The following is an 18,726-nucleotide window of genomic DNA, read 5'->3' on the forward strand; positions in this document are numbered from 1 at the left end:
TCCAATCAGCGTGATAATTGATCTCGCGCTTCCTTCTCTCCATCATATTCCTAATCGATTACTTTTTCTTCTTATTTTTCTCTGTGTCATCCACTTGACGAACATTGATTGGTCAACCGAGTCCCGATCGCCTTCCTCACAGCGTCGGTGATTCGCAGGCCAAGAGGCAATCTTGTGCTCCGCTTTCTGACTACTGTCAGCCAGAATGCACCTCATTCCCAAGGAGGTGCGTATGAACAGGGATTTTTCGAAGATCGAGATCTATACCACTTACTTACTAATCCTGTCTGTTTGGTAGCTCGATAAACTTGCGATCTCGCAATTGGGATTTTTGGCCCAGCGGCGTCTCGCACGTGGTGTGCGGCTCAACCATGCAGAAGCAGCGGTATGTCACTCTGAATACCTTTTCGTGGGCTCAAAGAAAAATTAATCTCTTTTTTCCTATCTGGTTCACTGTTTGTGTCTTACAAATTTCAACTAACCAGCAAAATACCTTCGCTTAGGCCTTAATATCGTCGAACTTGCAGGAACTGATCCGCGATGGCCTCTATTCGGTGGCTGATCTCATGTCCATCGGTAAGACTATGCTAGGTCGCCGTCATGTTTTACCCTCCGTAGTATCGACACTCGTGGAACTACAAGTTGAAGGCACGTTCCCTACTGGCACATACCTCGTAACGGTCCACCACCCCATTAGCAGCGACGAAGGAGACTTGGAGAAGGCACTATATGGAAGTTTCCTTCCGATACCGCCCACGGATGCCTTCCCTGATCCCGATCCGGATGACTACGAGCTGGAAAAGATGCCGGGAGCTATTATACCCGTCAAGAATGAACGCATTACATTGAACGAGGGGCGGAGGAGAATCCGACTCAAGGTTATGAGCAAAGGCGATCGGCCGATCCAGGTGGGTGCTCGTTACTGTCTTGTTGAACGAACACTACTCATATCATGGATGTGTAGGTTGGGTCTCATTACCATTTCATTGAAGTGAACCCCCAGTTGCATTTTGATCGCCTTCGTTCGTATGGCTATCGCCTGGACATTCCCGCCGGAACATCCGTACGATTTGAGCCCGGAGACACCAAGACCGTGACTCTTGTTGAAATTGCCGGCAATCAGATTATCAAGGGAGGTAATTTTATTGCCTCGGGTAAGGTTGACCTTAGTAGAGCGGAGGACATCATGCTTCGTCTGCAGGCCGACGGGTTCGCTCATATCGCTGAACCCACTGTGGATAGTGCGCTCGTTAGTGCGTTCACAATGGACCGAGAGGCCTATGCCCGGATGTTTGGGCCTACCACTGGCGACTTGGTTCGTTTAGGAATGACGAATTTGTGGATCAGAGTCGAGAAGGATTATACATCGTACGGTGATGAGTGCAGCTTTGGCGGAGGCAAGAGTCTTCGGGAAGGAATGGGGCAGTCGTCGGAGAAATCCCACCAACACTGCTTGGACACAGTCATCACAAATGCGCTGATTATCGACTGGAGCGGTATCTACAAAGCGGATATCGGCATCAAAAACGGTGTAATTGTTGGAATTGGCAAGGCTGGAAATCCCGATGTTATGAACGGAGTACACCCAGACATGGTTATCGGTGCCTCTACAGACGTGGTCGCTGGTGAGAACAAGATTATAACCGCTGGAGGGTTCGACACACATATTCATTTCATCTGTCCCCAACAGGTAGATGAAGCGGTGGCTTCTGGAATCACAACATTCTTGGGAGGAGGAACTGGTCCTTCAACAGGGTCAAACGCGACCACTTGCACCCCAGGACCTACACATATGCGCCAAATGATCCAAGCATGCGATCACCTTCCCATCAACGTCGGTATCACTGGTAAAGGAAACGATAGTGGTGGACTCAGCATTGAAGAGCAGATCCTGGCCGGAGCTGCGGGGTTGAAGTTGCATGAAGACTGGGGCTCGACTCCTGCAGCCATCGATACTTGCCTGGATATGTGTGATAAATACGATGTGCAGTGCATGATTCACACTGATACTCTAAATGAATCTGGCTTTGTGGAACAAACGATCGCGGCCTTCAAAAACCGCACGATTCACACCTATCACACCGAAGGGGCTGGCGGTGGCCATGCTCCTGACATTATCTCTGTGGTTGAGCATGCGAACGTGCTTCCCAGCAGCACAAACCCTACTCGTCCGTTCACAATGAACACTCTGGATGAACATCTCGATATGTTAATGGTGTGCCATCACTTATCCAAGAACATTGCCGAGGATGTTGCGTTTGCAGAGAGCCGTATCCGTGCCGAGACTATCGCCGCCGAGGATGTTCTCCATGATCTCGGAGCCATCAGTATGATGTCCTCAGACTCCCAAGCCATGGGCCGATGCGGTGAAGTGATCCTACGGACATGGAACACAGCGCATAAGAACAAGGAGCAACGCGGCCCGCTGAAGGAGGACGAAGGCACAGGTGCAGACAACTTCCGAGTCAAGAGATATATCAGTAAATACACCATCAACCCTGCAATTGCCCAAGGCATGGCCCACATGATTGGCAGCGTGGAGGTTGGCAAGATTGCCGATTTGGTGATCTGGCATCCCAGTTCTTTCGGAACCAAGCCTGCCCAAATCATGAAGAGCGGAATGATTGTGGCCGCGCAGATGGTATGTATAAATATTCTTCCCTTTACATCTAGAAGACACTAATCTTCTGGCCAGGGTGATCCAAATGGCTCCATCCCTACCATCCAGCCGGTCATCATGCGTCCCATGTTCGGAGTAAGCTCCCATCATCTTTATCACCACCCTAGAAACTTTCCTAACCTTAATATCACAGGCCTATGTCCCTAGCACCTCAATTATGTTCGTCTCACAAGCCTCCATCGATGCCGGCATCGTACAGTCCTACGGAATCAAGAAGCGTATCGAAGCCGTCAAAAACTGCCGCAACATCGGCAAACCTGACATGAAATACAATGACGTTATGCCCAAGATGCGAGTAGACCCAGAAAGCTACACTGTCGAAGCGGACGGTCAGCTTTGCGATGCCCAACCCGCGACCAGTTTACCGCTTACTCAAGACTTTTTCGTTTATTAGATTATAAGCTTTTCTTTTTCTTTTTCTTTTTCAATTTTTTTCTCTTTTCTCTTTCTCTGATTTCGTTTGGTTCCTAGTCATGTTGAGATACCTAACCTGTATGCGTTCGTGTGTTTAGCACATTTTCATTCTTAACTTTCTCGCTGCATAGATTAGGGTAATAGGTTGGTTATTTCCTTTGCATTTCGGAGCTGTATGCATAGTATAATGAGTTATGAATATGTGCCATGATATATCCATTGTGTTGTTTCTTTTTGGGTTTTTTTCTATTTATCAATAATTTAACGTCTCCTACGATCATATGTATACATTATCAAGCGCTTATATAGTACGCTGGCGATCATGTCTTGATTAAATCGAGGTATTAATAAAATCACAACTCGATCTCCTCTTCCGTATGATTATCACCTGCAGAAACAAGTCCCATCGACGCCCAAGCCTCATAACTATCCGCCTTAGCAGCTCGATATGCCGCTCTCCGTACTCGAGATGAACTGCTACTTCGCTTTAGAAGACTGGGTGTCTGGGTAGTACCATAAGGTTGTGACTGTTCTCGAGCCACAACCTGGCCGTCTAGTGTGCAGTCAAACCCTATATCGCTGCTTGGCTCTAATTGGTGCTCTTGGGAAGCGAAGGCAGAGGAGGAAATAGAGAGCGCGTGGCTGAGTTGACTATCGGGGGCTGGATCTGGCTCTTCGATATCGTTGCCTGTGAGATCTACGTCCATGTTGGCTTCATCGTCTGAATGCTCGATAAAGCGGCACGATGTCCCTTCTTCGGTAGACAATGAGGAGGGGAGGGATCCAAGGTGGAAGGGATTTTCTGCAGAGCGAGCATTGTTTAGGAAGTGCCACGCTTGGCGGATCTCGTTCCGTCTAGCTTGTTCTGCCTCTCGGGTTGATATTGGGATGGGAAGTGGTTCGCCGACGGCTTGGTTGCTTTCTCCGGTAGTTGCTGGGGATGGTGGGAAGTGGATTCTCTCTGAGGGCGAATGTGGGGATGACGACGTTGTTGGTCTGCTGGGCTGGGTTTCTGGGTGATCTAGGTGTCTTCTTTGTGAACCTGTGCTATTTCCGGGGTTGCTGGTGAAATTCATTATAGCTCTGGGTATACTATCGAGCTTGCTGGATGATCGTTGGCTTGATTGTGACAAGGATTCTTCGTAGGGCGTTCGTTTCTTCCCACGAAGTTCATCGTCCGTATCTAGCATGTCCCGCATGTGTTGGTCGTGGGCAAACTCTGTACCGGAACAAAGATGTCCGAAGAGACTCTGCATAGAGACGTCCTCGTCCCAGGATAATGCGTCCACTGTGCAAGGGTATATGTCTTTTGGTTTGAATGCGGAGACCAGCTCGCACAATTCTGCATAGGATGAGTGGCGCGAATACGAAAAGTGCTACAGTATGTTAGTGCGTATCAGACATAGTTGATGCAGGAGCACGTACAATGGTTCTTGGAAGCTGATTTTCCGACTTGTCTCGTGGTCCTGCTGGCCCTTGGTTGTTCTCCGACCAACCTTTGTCATAGAAACGACCCCGACTGAGGATATTCACTAGTTTCTCCAGCGGTATGTCTTTATCACCCTCCATCCCATAGCTATCAAGCGGGAGTACCTTGGTCTTAGACTTGAAAGCTTGGATGAGCGCCTCCCGCGTTTCTGAGAGCGTCTGGGGATCGTAAATCCGCTCTAGACAAAGTTTCTCCAGCCGTTCTAGTACAGACTCGTCTGGGATTTCGAGCTCATGAATTTGATACAGATCGCCTATTCCACCTCCAGCACCAACTTCGGGTAGTGTCGAACCATCTCTCGCTCGACTAACTATCGGGACAATGTAAACGGGATTCTTTGAAGGTATTGCTGAGCACTGTACGCCTGGTTCACAGCTATGAATGCGACAATCTTCGTCTTCGCTCAGACAGCCAGGAACAAATCGATTCCCGAGTTCAAAGCCACAGAGAGCAGATGCTTCGCCGACAAGTGTCTGAGCGGAAACGAGTGACCTATATAGGCCCAGTTGATACCGATCCACATGAACCTATTTCATCAACTTAGCATCATGGGAAGTGAAAAAGAAAAGGAAAAGCGATGTATACCTTCGAGTTGAGTGCGGCGGAAAGTGCCATCCAAACTTCCTCATATCCAAAAGTCCATGCCCGGAAGTAGAACGTAGTGCCCTCTGGGTAGGTGGCCACTTTCTGCAAAAGCTCCGCCAGGCCGTCTGCTTTAGACGGGAATGTACGATATACGGACGAGTGACGGGCAAATGTACTATCGAGATAGATCTTGTCCAATCGCTTACTACCCAGTGTGTAGGGGATGAGCACTGGATGCCGGACAAGGCTGTTAACCCACCAAGTTTCCGCTGTCCTTTGTCAGAGCTGGGATTCATTGAGTAGAGCGCCGTATAAATTCACGTACCACGAATATCGCCGGTGTAGAGGATAGATTTTCCATGACCTTCGATGAGGAACATCACTGCACCTGTACAGTGATTAGCATCCAGAAGGGTGACTCTGATAGAAAGCCGAGGGGTAAGTTCGATTTGCGTCGGCGTGTTTAGAGGAATTGGCCGCTATGTTAGGTTAGTAGGGTTGAAGGAAACTAGCTATGGGAGACGAATGACCAGAAGTTTGGATAAATGTTTGTAATGCAGCCTTCGAGATTCCAGGATCCCTTTGCTGAAATTCATGCGATGAGGATATTTCTCGATACGCAAGAGCAGCTAAAAATGAGTTTAGCACACTAACTTATGGTATGAATAGGGCGGCATTGGATCAGCACCTCTCTAGTAGCTGCCGAACAGTAGATGAAAGGAGCCCGGAAGGACTCCAAACCCTGGAGATGGTCACTATGGACATGACTGAGGAAGCCCGCCAGTGGGGGAGGTCGATCTGGATTCCTGCGGAAATAATCGACTTTATCTCTTAGCCGCTGTTGATTGGGTTTTTTTTCCTCTTCTTACGTAGCTGGCTCACTTTGAATGTAGGGAAATTCTGCCCGAGTATTAGTGTCTCTAGAACTGGAGCGATTTAAATATTCACGGAATACCTTGAATTATTCCATCAAAGGTCGACATTGGGGGTATTCCGAAAGTATAAAAGTATTCATTATACTAGTTGTATGTAGATAAAATGAGGGAATCTTCCGATAAGGAAGCTGATGCAGATGATAAGGGTAGGGTGTGTGTCCTAAGGTGTCAAGGCGGGAGGAGAATTGGGCCATGTAATAACACACGTGCGGGAATGTCCCCCAATGGGGTAATAAAATTCTTAGGCAGTCTTGGGAGATTTTCTATCTTACCGCTTGTTTAATTGGTTTTTTTCTCCTGCTGAACCAATAAGAGGATAGACAGCATCATGATTCATGGAACTACTTAAATGTCCTTATCCATCCACTTGGTCAACTAATCGAAGCGGTGACTTAGTAATAACAAGACCAGACTGACATGTTTTTCTTAAACCAGCAGCAACAACTAATGTCTAGACCTTTTTCTATCAATAGCGTCCTCCTCCCCTTTAAGTTGCCTCTCCCGCGCGCCCCCCCCCCCCCCCCAGCACCTACAGTACATGGGTCCCTGCCTGAGACCTAGACCACCGGAGTCGGATCGTCGACCAAGTGGCCTTGCAGGCGACAAGCGTGAGGCGAGTGGATGAGCGACCCGCTCGCCAACGCAGTCTTCTTGGATGGAGAAGCAGCATTCTGTTGTCCCGAGATTAAAGTTGGCTAACTCACTCACAGTTACTAGTCAGCGATACTCCACGCAGTTGTTCCTTATGCGCTGTTCCACGCATGCATGATGTTGTTGTCAGCAGACATCAAGATTGTTCATTACCAGAAGAGAATTCAATTCCCATATAAAATAGACTCCTCTGCTCCTTTTTTCCCCTCTTCCCGTTTCTTCTAATTTGTCTTCCACGGTTTCGACAATTTATTTACCGTAGTTATAATCATTATCCTCCTCGATTGCCCTCTTTCCCTCCATTATGGGTATTTCTGTCTTCTAAAATCCAGGAGACGGAGATTTTTCGCTTTGGGCTGCGACTCGTGCCTGAGGCCAAAGCTTCAGTTTCATATTATTTCAGTTTCTGTCTAGGGGTTGGCAAGTGAATGAACCAAAAAAATAAAAGAAAAAAAAGGACGGTTCAAGAGAGTGACGGGACAGAAGGGATAACCTTACCTATTCATCATCATTCCCGACCAATCCATGTGCAATAACTATTGACACATCACCACCACTACTGCACTGTTGGATGCGCTGGACATACGCCCATTGATCTCTCCGTTTGTTCATTGGAGGCTCCCGCATTTGTCGTTTCCGATTTGAAGTTCTCCTGACGACGCCATCAGCCACCTGAAACCCTAGTGAGATCTGGAATTTCTAGATCGCGATTAGTCCGTCATTTTCCTACTATTGAATTGGTGATCTCCGTACTCTCGCTCCCCTTCCGCAAACAGGGCAGTGAGGAATTTGGAATCTCTTACTTCATTTCACACTTGCCCTTCCCGGTTCTATTTGTTTTCTCCTAAACCTAGCAGGCTCTCCCTCTTGGTCCCTGTCCAACTCTTTTCCTTTTGTTTCCCCCCTCTTCTCCCCCAACCTCACTTCTCACTTTTACTTTTCTTGTTCGACTTATCAATCCTTTAAGCCGTGTTACTCCATCCGATCCCCTATCTTCAACTACTTCTCCAACCTTGATCGCTATCAGACATTTGAGACAGTTCAACCATCACCTACTTCTATCACATACGCTACATCCGCATACAGTCGGACGGGTCGCCCACCATGCATAAACCCTCTTTGGCTCAGATTGTGCATAACGCAACCTTTCCGCGCCCGCGTACGAGCGATCCGGCGACTTTCTCCGCTCACATCACCCGTAACCTGGTCCCCGAAGTTCGGATTGAGACTTCCACCTTCTATGGATCGCTCGACACTGTGGAAGCTCAATACCCTGGCCTCGATTATTCGTACGGTCCGCATCGCATGAGGCTTAGTCGCTTCCCGTGGCATCGCCGGCTATTCAGGGTCTTCGACGACCTCGGTTTAACAGAGGCCGAGATATCCTCGCTGTGCCGCTGGGAGGGTACCAAATCGGCACGCCAGCGTTACGAGAAAGAAGAGGGCGTTAAGGTACAAGACACGACCGCCAATGGGGTCCGACCAGCGTCGCCATCCCCGCTGCCTTCTGTGGAAGTTCATTTCGACGATGGTCCGGAACGGGTCAGAGAACCAGAGCTCCAGGTCGAAACGCGCGAGCACTTCATCCCTGTGAATGATGCCATTGATGACCGCGGTGTGGACTGTGTTCTACCACAGAAGGTTGAGGATGACTCAAGCGATGATGAAATGGAGAGCTGTGGCGTGGAACTGAACCATCGTCTTCTTGCAGCAAGTGCCGCCCGCGAACAAGGCGCCAATGTTCCCCTGGATGAGGACTGGGAGCAGTGGCTGAAGGAAGCTGGCGAGCGGGGAAGCTACGCAGATGTAATCAATGCAATCCGGAGGGGGCAACCATTGGATTTCTTGTATGAGATGCCATATCTTGGTAGGACAGGTGCTAGACGGTCCGTGTCGCTCTCCGAACGAATCATTCTTTCACCGACGTCCAGTATGCTTGCGCCGAGCGCTTCTATTCGACGCCCCTCCCATACTCCGTCAGGGGCAGCGCGATAAGACCCCATACAGAATGATGCTCGGTTTGATTCCTTTCTTCGTGTCTCCTTGCGGTTTCCCAGGTTTTAGCAGGCAGGCATATGTCCTATCTAGGTGCATTTACGGCGCATCAGCGGCGGTCTCATACTCTCTCTCTTCATCTGCCCGGGGGCGTAATACTCTATTCGATCATTACTATGGACCGCGATTATGTTCTTTCTCTCACTACCCCCGACCGCTGATTGTTATAGATTTCTTTGCGTTTAGCCCTCCCGTCGATTCCTCTAATACCCCTCCTGTCTATGTCGATCTTGTTTGAGCATTGCATAAAATGGCCATTGGTGTTTTTTACTTTACGAAGGCACTTCGCCGAGATGCATTCCTAATCGCCGTAGTATTTTACCTGCAAAATTTCTGTTGCATCCTATCTTTCTCCGGTCATTCGATCTCATCATGAACCTCTTCCCCGATTGTGCTCGCATGCGGAACTACTTCGGTACGATATCCTGGCCCTATCTTAGAAATGCTAAAGTTATTCATAGGGCGCGGTTCATTAGCGGCAGCATACCGATCGACTCCATTTGTAGTGGTATTGTGTACTATTTGGACTAATAATTAGCCAACGAAACTTGTTCCTAGTCTGGTCATCCCTTAGTCCTAGAACGCGTGAGGAAATTTTCGCTATCGTATCTATGTGTGAAATTCAATTCCCCGTAACGGGTGTGAGAGCGTTAGGTATTTTTGTCACGGGGGCATTGGAGCTTCAACGCAGTCTCCACTTTTAAAAGCTCCCCGCGATCTTCCCTCTCCACTCCCTCCCGGACACCACAATTATCAGTGCTGTTCTGATTTCCTTTCGCCGGTAACAAAGTATGCGCCTTTGTTATGGGGCAATCACATTCCTAAGATGATGTCCTGGGGTTTTCTATAGCATTTGCTAACTCTCCCTTCCACTCATCCCTCCTACATCCACCATGATCAAAGCGATCTTCTACAGTAAATTCGACACCCAGGAGGGTAAGCCAATCGTTCAAACTCGCTAGACGCTCAGACAAGGGAGCAAGTTAACCATTACTTCTTTTTAGGGCCCAAGGTCGTCCATCAGGTCCCAGATGGCGCCATTGTTCCCTCCGCGGCCGCCCCGTCACAACATCTCTTCCTGACTTTCTCCGACATCTCATTCTTCGTGATCCCCCGTCAAGAGCTATGCGGAAACTTGATGCAGGTCTGTACTAATGGGTACCGGATCCTTGGATACCCAATCTGCATGAAGTCGCCTCGCTATGACCGCAACGAATTCATCTTTAATTTTTGTCTGGTGCTAGCGGAGGAAGAAGACTTCAGCACGTACAAGAGCGTGGTCCAGAAACTTGCAGATTTGATGCATGGGTTAGAAGAGCAAGGCCAATTCTTGTCCCGGGATCACTCCAAGAGTGGAGAGGGAAAGGTTTATAGCTTGTGTGAGACATTGATGGAGGATTTAAACAATTACTGCGAATGCATGATTCCCATCGGTATGCACCATTCTACACCCATCTAGGGAGAAAGGGGAAAGAAGGATCAATTGCTAACTCGAGTAACGCAGATGAGTTGAACACCTTAAATATTAAGCTATTTCCCGTCTATCCGGTTCCTCCGGCTGTCAAAGCATGGCACGTTCCACTATTTACTGTCCGATATCAAGCATTTATGGATGAGAATTGGGATCTGACTATGCAGCGGGTATATTTCCAGACGCATATTATAGCCCCCGTGCAGTGCTGACAGGATGCTAGATCGTCCCTCACATCAACGGCGTTAATAGCATCCGGATAATTTCCATCCTCGCCGATACAGACTTCTCTCTCACTTGCCGTGCAATCCGCCACTTGCTCTACTACGACTGTCTCTTCCTCCTCGACATATTTTCCTTCTCATCCATTTATGCTCCCACAGCTCAATTCAGTACGACAATTGCCTCGGACGAGAATATGCAACGAGAATGTGCTCGCTACGTCAACACTCTCTTCGCATCGCCTGCTGCCGCATCAACCCTCACGAATTCTACCCGAACCTATAACCCAGACGCTGTGTGGCCGCCACTCGGTGAACCCGTCACAGGCACTTCTACCAGCGTCGATATAGCAAGCAGCAATGGCAGTGTCAGCCCCAGGAGCCCTAGTCCAGTCCCTACCATTACAGCCCCAGGTAGCACAGCAACGACAGCTGAAGACCAGCCGGAAAGGGAGGTCGTTGACGGAGTCGGACTAGTCGAGCTCTACGCCAGCCTCAAGCAAGGCCAGAGTATCAAGCAATGGTACATGCACCATAGCCGACAGCTAGCCTACATTGACATTCGCCGGTTCATCACCTTCGGCATCATCAAAGGCTTCCTTTACCGCGTGCACAAATACGCCTACGCGACAGGATTTCCTGCTCCGCCCTTGAAGTCACATCATCACCATCATCATTATCACCACGGTCACACAAACAGTGGCCAGTCATCCAGAGGGCCCGGAACAGGGACAAATAGTCCATATGCATCGAGTGTAGGCGACGACCCTGCGCCCATCGCCACGCACCCGCATGATGGACCTTCCACCTCTGCGTACAGCGGAAGTCGGCCCGGAACGCTGATTGAAGATGAGGATGACGATGATTATATCGATGAAAAGACCTTGTCAAAGTACCTGGATGGGATGCACTCTTTTGATCAGATCTGCACCGAGCTGGAAATCAGTGAGAAGGAGTTGACCACTAGATTAAAACGATACCCGGGAGAGGTGTTGATCATACACCGGTGACCTTTACTCTCTGATCAAACTCGCATCACTATTTCATTACCCATTTCTTTACCAAGTATTTAATGATACCCAATAAATAAAGGCAATAGACTGGTAAAAATTCTTGATCTCGTGACTAATGATAGCTTTGCGGCCGAATTATATGCCCGCTCTCTAGTGTAAACCCCAACGCCAAACACACAAAACCTCCATGATCGACGCTCAAAACAAACCTACGACCTCAACCATACCCAATCTCCAGTTCAAATCAACATTGTAGAGCTAACATGAACGGAGAAAGAAACAAAACACAAAAGATGGAGTGAAAGGAAAAATGCATATACACGAAGGTAGAAAAAAAAAAGACCTATTACATGAAACGTTCGTATGGGGAGGGAAACGAGGATCGATCACTCCTGTTCCTCATCCCAGCCTTCAAGTTCTGCTTTCTCATACTCGGCCATGACTGACGTGTCAAAGACCGATTCGTTTATCCCCGGTACGGAAGTCTTGCAATCCTTGAAAATCGGCCCGATGCAATCACGCCAACGCTTGCGTCGGTCCATGAGAGTTCGAGCAACGTCCCCGATAGCGGGACGGCCCACACCAGCGGCACTGACGACGTGGCTGCCACCGCCAGCTCCTCCTGGCCTATGCTTAGCCTGGGAGCCTTTCTTGCTCTTGCCCAATGTCCGGGTCCGCTTGAGGTAGGCCTGTTGTACCTGCGAGTCAAGGTCGTCGTGGATGGTCATGTACTCCTGGTATGCCATGCGCTCACGAGCGATTTCCAAAAGCCTCGCTTTTCGGGCACTGTTGACGATCATTTGCTTCTTTAGTTCGCTCTGGAGGAGACGGAGTCGTTGCGCGATGTCATCGTCATAATGTGCATCGTAATCGGGGTTGTCGTCAGGGCCAAGGAAGCCCACGTGACGAAGTTCGGCTTTGAGGCGCTCGTCAAGTTGGGCGTGGTCTAGCTTAGCGGCAGGCACCTTGAAGCCGCTTGGTGAAGCGTCCGGGAACGATGTTGCGGAAGCTTGGGGTTTGCTCTCTGAGTCGCCAACTGGGTGGTCGAGTTCCATTGCGTCACCGAGTGAAGAAGAGCTGTTGGGCAATTCCCCGTTGACCGTTCCGTTGGCGCCAGGATTTTCATCGTGGGGAGCACGGTGCTCATATCGCAATAGAGAGTAAAGGCGGCTAACCAATGGACCAACAGACACCTTATCTGTCTCAATAGTTTCGTCCGTCACCTGGTCAATGTTCCCGCGTCCCTGGTTTAGAGGCAGACGTTCCCGGTTGCCATTTGTTTGGTCGACATTCATCAATCCATCCTCCTCAGCCCATGTCTCACTATAATGCTTCTTCCCACGCCGTGGCATGATAAATGGAGTTGCTCGATCACCCTGTACGAGTCAGTCAGGGGCACATTTGGTATCAACTAAGGTAACAAACCTTCTCTTTGAGAAAAGCAATATCCTCCTCCATTAATGGACGGACGTAGGCATCGACATAGGCTAGGAATGTATTCGCGCTGACCTGGTTCGTAGGCTTGGAATTGCTAAAATCGCGATCTGGAGCTATCCCAGCCATCATATGACTGAGATCGCTAGATGGGAAACGAGTAACGCTGTAAATCTCCTTCTTATCTTCATCGGTCATATCCGGTGTGACATCACGTATGTGGTATATAGTCGGATCGTCGAATTTTACAGGGTTGGGTCCGAATACTTGGATTTGAGGTATAGCTGGAGCAGGTTCGGGCTGATGCGAGTCTGAGCTATCATCCGACATCGGTGATCCAGGAGCTTGCGATGATTCCTTGGCAACGTTGTTTTGAGGAGAGTTAGGTTCTGGGGGAGACAAGGACGAGGTGCTCTTTGACTTTTTAGACACAGGAGATGCGGCTAGAGCAGTTAGAAGTTAGCTTGTGGTGCTATTTCGGGGAGACAGGAACTGTGATTGTCACAAAGCAGTGCCAAAAGATGGGGAGTCGGTCTGTGAGTGACAATACTGAACTGCGGTAAAAGTGAATTTGATGAGTATCAACCTACCACCCTCCACTTTGGTTTCGGCACCATCTTGGCGAGAAAGTTCGTGAGCACCGTGGGCTAACGGGCGATCCTCCTTTGAACTGCTGCCCCGTTCTTTGCGCTTCTTCAATTTCCCTCCCTTAAGAGCTTTCGAGTCATCTTCCTCATCTTCCGCCTCACGTTTCATCTTCGGACGGTCGCCATCGTATTCAGGCTCCTCCACCACTTGTTTTCGCTTTTGAGATAGCTCTCTAATGCCAGCGTCGCATGCATCGCAGCGAGCTTCTGCCAGCTGGCTGAGAGTCTTCAAATGTTCCATCAATGTCTCGAGAGACTTCGAGTCGGGAATGGGACCAACCCCTCCCATTCGATCCAAGAGCTCTCCATATTGCGCGGTCACCGGTACGAGCAGTTTCGAGACATCATTGTCGAGGTAGCTGGACACTGGGGCAGCGGTTGGGGCACTGAAACTGGAACTGGGCGTGGTGTTTCGGCTTCGGGAGGGGCGCGCTTCACGGCCTTTGCCTTTTCCTTTATTTGCTGACGGCATTTGGGATGAAAAGTCTCTGGGAAAGCGACCGGGTTTGCGACTAGGCTCTGTGTAGTTGTACTTTTGTTTTGGATAGCTTTAATATCCCATGTTAGGTGTTTCCTTTACGGGCTTTGGTTGTATTGTTCACTCGAGGTGTATTGTGCGATAAAAAGCACTTGGGTAGTTGGTCACTGTTCATTCAGGCTAGCCTTATCATAGGCTATGACTGTTCTCTCCAGAGCTCTATTATCATCGGGATATCACGATGTTTCCCCAGGCTTGGCACGTGAGGTCACATGGTTTCACGTGATGAGATAATGGCCCAGGACGATCAATCGATCGCCAAATATAGCAAGTGGAGCCCATCGCCCTTTCAAAGTGAACTGCAATTCACTATGAATTCAACGTATATAGTGCTACCATATCAATGCTTGTCCTGTGACCAAGAGATGTTCCAGACTCCAGCCATCCTCCTATGAGCATTATGGGTATAAATTTGAAGTAGTCCCGTTCGCAAACTAAGCCACGGTTAATGCAAATCAGGTGGCTTAGCCTGCCCTATGCCCTTTGCTAGGGATGTACATACATGCTAACATACATACATACTACATAGATGGCCGCATTCTTATCTATACGAGATGGATCTCTTCACTGGCTCATTTCAGGTGGCGAAATGCATTGCTTCCATTTTTCTTTCCTCTTTTCCTTTTCCCCCCTTTTTCTGTGGATTATGTGAATGCTCGTCACACTGGCGGCGGAGATATCCGAAAACGTCATGCAGTTCAACTGCGAACGGCAACTGGAAGACCAGGAAAGGGCTGAATTCGAAGGGCGAATCAAAACAATACCAGAACAGGGCGAAAATTTTTTTTTCTCTTTGGCGCAGCCACCTTTATCGGAAGGCACCCAGGCAGTGCAGCGATCCTCAGGTCCATCCATGCGGCCTGTCTCAAACATTCCTTTTGAATTCATCGAAGTGATCCTTAGGTACATTCTTCCTGATTCAGCCGCTGCGCTTTAGGATCTGTCTCGACCGCGCCATTTAATCAAGATGTCCTGTTTATTTCAGCTCTGAGGCTCCAGTTTACTTCGTTGTGAAGCAGTTTTTGATGCCTCACCATGTACATGATCTACATGACTGTCACTTTCGAAAACGCTGTGCTATTATCTTCTATACCGTTATTTGGAGCCAAATCTAGCTGCCCCAGTATATGCAAGAAGTGAAACCTAAAGATGTCTCCGCCCGCTGCTGCAGCAAAATCGCTCACTACAGCTGCCACACTTTTTGCCGGGGCGACAAATACTACTCCATCAACCAATGTAGGTCTCTATGAGCCTCGCATGTTATCTAATAGTGGAATCTCACAATAAACCACAGGACAGCGCGACCTTCCATTTTGTCGTGGATGGTGCGGTCCAAACATTGTCTACCCAAAATGCTCCAGGAAATGCCCCAATCCGAGGGCTCTTGTTCGTTCCTAGTCTCGACGCTGAGAATTCGTGCAACAATCTTACCGCTCCGCTCATACCCACCAATGTCACCCGATATTCCGACGTGGAGCGATTTCGATTTCCTACTATTGGTCTTGCGCCGTGGGTGACCGCCGAGTGTGCGCAGTCGTTCCTAGACGCCTCGCAGCGCGCCGGTTCCGATGCGCTGGTGTTCTTCTTGCCTGCAAGCAATAACAGTAAACCGCCACCAGCCGAAGACCCGACATGGTCATTGAGTAACGGTGGGGATTGGAAGAGTCGAAATATCCTCCCCGTGTACGCCATCCCTGGTCCGGCGGGTGTGACCTTGATGCATCAGCTGGCGTGGTATTCGGGAAACACAAGCCATGCGCACAATGGCCACAATGAATCCGCATCCATGCCAGGTGAACCTGACATCCGGCTGTTTAGTCTCATTGATTTTGGTACGACTATGAATTCCAAATCATTCTTATTCGTGACAGATTCTAACAAATGGTCTCTAGAGAGGGGTCAAAATAAGATGCCTAGCCTCTGGGGATTCATCCTTGCCATCCTAGGTACAATCTTGGTTCTCAGCATGATTGTTCTACTTTGTTACCAGCTCGTACAGAAGAGACGTCGGGAGAGTCTGCAGCGTAGAATCGAATCTGGAGAAGTGGACATGGAAATGCTGGGTCTCCATCTAATGAAAGTCCCACGGGAGGTTCTGGACACATTACCTATCTACACATATCCGGATTGGGGCGCATTGAGCGATATTTCCGAGGCAAACGACAAGAGCTGCTTGCGATCCGACGAGACTCATGAAGTCGAAGCCAAAGACGAAGGAACGAACTCAAGTCCAGATACTCCCACGGACGTTAAAGCAGAGGACACAATAGAAGATTCTGGAAAAGAAGAGTCGGGAGACAGAGAATTGTCAACCCAAGCCGACATCATCGCCCCCGGCACACCATCTTCCCAATCTCAATCGTCAATCAGTACCTGCACAAAAGACACTCCTCCTAAGCTAAAGAGACTAAGTCACTCGCAAACCACATGCGCAATCTGTCTAGACGACTTCATTCCACATGTCTCTACCATCCGCGAACTAACATGTGGTCATATTTTCCACGTCGAGTGCATCGACGCATCTCTGTCACTGAATAGCTGCCTGTGCCCGATGTGCAAGAAAAGTGTTCTGCCGCCAGGATATTATCCGGTGCCTATCACCAACCGAGTAGTTCATCGCGATTACATGATACGGAGGACGGTTTAAGTTGGGATTTTCTGAGGATTTAACTTGTGGTTGCATTCGATGGAAATTGTTTTATGATACCCGATATGATTTGTATTTACTCTTTTAGGCCATACGTAAAAAGTTTTGGCTATTAGTTTAGGTTATGTGTACGATATTCTTTCCTGTCCTTTTCTTGCCTTTTAAGGAATTAAAAGATGAATTCCAAATTATGAGCAATTTCCGCATCATCCTTTTTTCAATAGACTCTGTGTTGTATGTAGTACAAGTGAATATAACTCGGCGGAATATGTCATTTGAACCGACTGATACTACGATGTGCTGCACACGGAATACCATTGTAACAGTCTACCCCAAGAACGACATTGCCAATAGAATCTAAATAGACCAAACAGCGCCAAAAGAAAAAATACAATTAAAAAAATTCCCATACCCAAATTCAAAACCAATGGACAACACAACAACATACGTCACTGCAAACCGGTAATCGATAACCACGCTTATCGATAAGATAAAAGAAAACCACCAATTAACTAACCTTATCCACCCAAAATTCAACCATTCTCCAACACTCCAACTCCAAGCACCACAACCTCCCCCCAAAACAAAAAAATGGTCAAACCCCTAACCTTCAAAGGCGACAAGCCCAAGAAACCTAAAAAACGCAGCACTCCATACCCCACCACTAAACCCCCCAAACAACCCTCCACCTCCGCCTCCGACCCCCAAGAACCGACGACCTCCGACGACCACACCACCGAAGACCAAAGCTGGGTCTCAGCAGACGCGCCCTCCGATATCGCCGGCCCAGTCATCATCGTCCTCCCCTCCGACCCGCCAACCTGCATCGCCAGCGACGCCAATGGCAAGGTTTTCGCGAGCGAGATCGAGAATTTGATCGAGGGGGACGCGGGGACGGCGGAGCCGCATGATGTGCGGCAGGTGTGGGTTGCGACGAGGGTTGCGGGGACGGAAGGGTTTAGTTTTAAGGGGCATCATGGGAGGTATTTTTTCCCCCTTTCCTATCTGGAGAATAGCCCTTGTTTTGGTATTTTTTTCCCCCTTCTTTTGGCGTCCCCTTGAGAAGGAAGGGGGGAGGGTTGGGAGATCGATTTGGTTTGGTATGGGATGGCTGATGGGTGAGACAGATATCTGAGTTGCGACAGTTATGGAATTCCGAGTGCCGCGTCATCGGCTATTTCGCATCAGGAGTCGTTTGTTGTCATTCCATCGGAGATTCCGGGATCGTTTAGTTTGCAAGTAGGTGGGGGGGATAAGGAAGCTTTTCTTACGGTTAAGGAGACGAAGTCGAGTAAGGCGGCTAGTGGGAGTATGATTGAGGTTCGGGGGGATGCGACTGCTCTGTCGTTTGAGACGACTATGAGGATTAGGATGCAGGCGCGGTTTAAGCCGCGGATTCAGGCGAGTAAGGAGACTAAGGCGAAGGAGAAGATTAGTCGGAAGGAGTTGGAGGAGATTGTGGGGAGGAGGTTGAATGAGGATGAGGTGAGGAGGTTGAAGAGGGCGAGGAGGGAGGGTAATTTTCATGAGGAGGTGCTTGATGTTAGGGTTAGGGGGAAGCATGATAAGTTTGCTTGAGTTGATTCCTTTTTCTTTTTGTTCTTTCTCTTTTTATCAAGGTTACTTCCAGGGCTATGTATGTACAATGTGTTTTGAGTTTTCATATGGGGCACCGGGTTTGGATTGCATGGTAGTTGGCTTGTCTATACAACTACATGTATGTACCATTGACTTATCATTAACAAAGTCGGGAGACAAAATCTAGTTGATTTGTTGATAAGTCCCTCTTAACAAATGTCCAAATTTGTGTAGATCGTTGTTTCTTGAAAAAAATTATTTGGGTATACCTCATCAACATTTAATAAGATATGCTTTTTAAACTGTAGGTCGTGATAAAGAAAGAAGAAGTGAAAACAATCATACAGTTGACGTAAGGGTTGACGACT

General features: G+C 48.6%; 6 protein-coding genes across 6 annotated transcripts; 4 read left to right on the top strand and 2 right to left on the bottom strand.

The window, feature by feature from the left end:
- Positions 1-205: 205 nt before the first annotated feature.
- On the top strand, positions 206-3,261 carry BDW43DRAFT_319639 (urease Ure; the record flags this gene model as incomplete). The annotated part of the gene is made up of 6 exons (XM_032048952.1): positions 206-226; positions 299-385; positions 504-908; positions 965-2,641; positions 2,696-2,755; positions 2,814-3,261. The coding sequence occupies 6 exons, from the start codon at positions 206-208 to the stop codon at positions 3,072-3,074; spliced, it is 2,511 nt and encodes an 836-aa protein (XP_031900548.1). The 3' UTR covers positions 3,075-3,261.
- Positions 3,066-5,751, bottom strand: BDW43DRAFT_85220 (putative DNA repair protein). The gene is made up of 4 exons (XM_032050597.1): positions 5,494-5,751; positions 5,169-5,437; positions 4,520-5,110; positions 3,066-4,470 (listed from the first exon to the last, which is right to left on the bottom strand). The coding sequence occupies exons 1-4, from the start codon at positions 5,546-5,548 to the stop codon at positions 3,448-3,450; spliced, it is 1,938 nt and encodes a 645-aa protein (XP_031900549.1). The 5' UTR covers positions 5,549-5,751; the 3' UTR covers positions 3,066-3,447.
- A 2,107-nt stretch (positions 5,752-7,858) lies between these two features.
- On the top strand, positions 7,859-11,511 carry BDW43DRAFT_300227 (nitrogen permease regulating protein NPR2; the record flags this gene model as incomplete). The annotated part of the gene is made up of 5 exons (XM_032044858.1): positions 7,859-8,684; positions 9,713-9,745; positions 9,814-10,242; positions 10,314-10,450; positions 10,504-11,511. The coding sequence occupies 5 exons, from the start codon at positions 7,859-7,861 to the stop codon at positions 11,509-11,511; spliced, it is 2,433 nt and encodes an 810-aa protein (XP_031900550.1).
- A 100-nt stretch (positions 11,512-11,611) lies between these two features.
- Positions 11,612-14,417, bottom strand: BDW43DRAFT_275975 (histone acetyltransferase NGG1). Its single transcript, XM_032041908.1, has 3 exons — positions 13,539-14,417; positions 12,940-13,391; positions 11,612-12,890 (listed from the first exon to the last, which is right to left on the bottom strand). Exons 1-3 carry the CDS (start codon positions 14,065-14,067, stop codon positions 11,901-11,903), a joined length of 1,971 nt encoding a protein of 656 aa, XP_031900551.1. The 5' UTR covers positions 14,068-14,417; the 3' UTR covers positions 11,612-11,900.
- An 865-nt stretch (positions 14,418-15,282) lies between these two features.
- On the top strand, positions 15,283-16,780 carry BDW43DRAFT_311060 (uncharacterized protein; the record flags this gene model as incomplete). The annotated part of the gene is made up of 3 exons (XM_032047109.1): positions 15,283-15,369; positions 15,428-15,965; positions 16,026-16,780. The coding sequence occupies 3 exons, from the start codon at positions 15,283-15,285 to the stop codon at positions 16,778-16,780; spliced, it is 1,380 nt and encodes a 459-aa protein (XP_031900552.1).
- A 299-nt stretch (positions 16,781-17,079) lies between these two features.
- BDW43DRAFT_275983 (uncharacterized protein) lies at positions 17,080-18,605 on the top strand. Its single transcript, XM_032041909.1, has 2 exons — positions 17,080-17,763; positions 17,908-18,605. The coding sequence occupies exons 1-2, from the start codon at positions 17,372-17,374 to the stop codon at positions 18,356-18,358; spliced, it is 843 nt and encodes a 280-aa protein (XP_031900553.1). The 5' UTR covers positions 17,080-17,371; the 3' UTR covers positions 18,359-18,605.
- The last annotated feature ends 121 nt before the right edge of the window (positions 18,606-18,726 follow it).

This window comes from Aspergillus alliaceus, assembly GCF_009176365.1.
Source record: "Aspergillus alliaceus strain CBS 536.65 unplaced genomic scaffold BDW43scaffold_21, whole genome shotgun sequence".
In the NCBI taxonomy this organism is placed as follows: Eukaryota; Fungi; Ascomycota; class Eurotiomycetes; order Eurotiales; family Aspergillaceae; genus Aspergillus; species Aspergillus alliaceus.

What these genes read in the sequence shown, in the direction of transcription:
- BDW43DRAFT_85220 (XM_032050597.1), bottom strand. Translation starts at nt 5,548, where the DNA reads ATGTTCCTCATCGAAGGTCATGGAAAATCTATCCTCTACACCGGCGAT. An exon ending in CCGCCGCACTCAACTCGAAG is followed by an intron (nt 5,111 to 5,168) that starts GTATACATCGCT and finishes TTGATGAAATAG; the next exon opens with GTTCATGTGGATCGGTATCA. An exon ending in ATCAGCTTCCAAGAACCATT is followed by an intron (nt 4,471 to 4,519) that starts GTACGTGCTCCT and finishes AACATACTGTAG; the next exon opens with CACTTTTCGTATTCGCGCCA.
- BDW43DRAFT_275975 (XM_032041908.1), bottom strand. Translation starts at nt 14,067, where the DNA reads ATGCCGTCAGCAAATAAAGGAAAAGGCAAAGGCCGTGAAGCGCGCCCC. An exon ending in CGAAACCAAAGTGGAGGGTG is followed by an intron (nt 13,392 to 13,538) that starts GTAGGTTGATAC and finishes TAACTGCTCTAG; the next exon opens with CCGCATCTCCTGTGTCTAAA. An exon ending in TTGCTTTTCTCAAAGAGAAG is followed by an intron (nt 12,891 to 12,939) that starts GTTTGTTACCTT and finishes TGACTCGTACAG; the next exon opens with GGTGATCGAGCAACTCCATT.
- BDW43DRAFT_275983 (XM_032041909.1), top strand. Translation starts at nt 17,372, where the DNA reads ATGGTCAAACCCCTAACCTTCAAAGGCGACAAGCCCAAGAAACCTAAA. An exon ending in TTTAAGGGGCATCATGGGAG is followed by an intron (nt 17,764 to 17,907) that starts GTATTTTTTCCC and finishes TGGGTGAGACAG; the next exon opens with ATATCTGAGTTGCGACAGTT.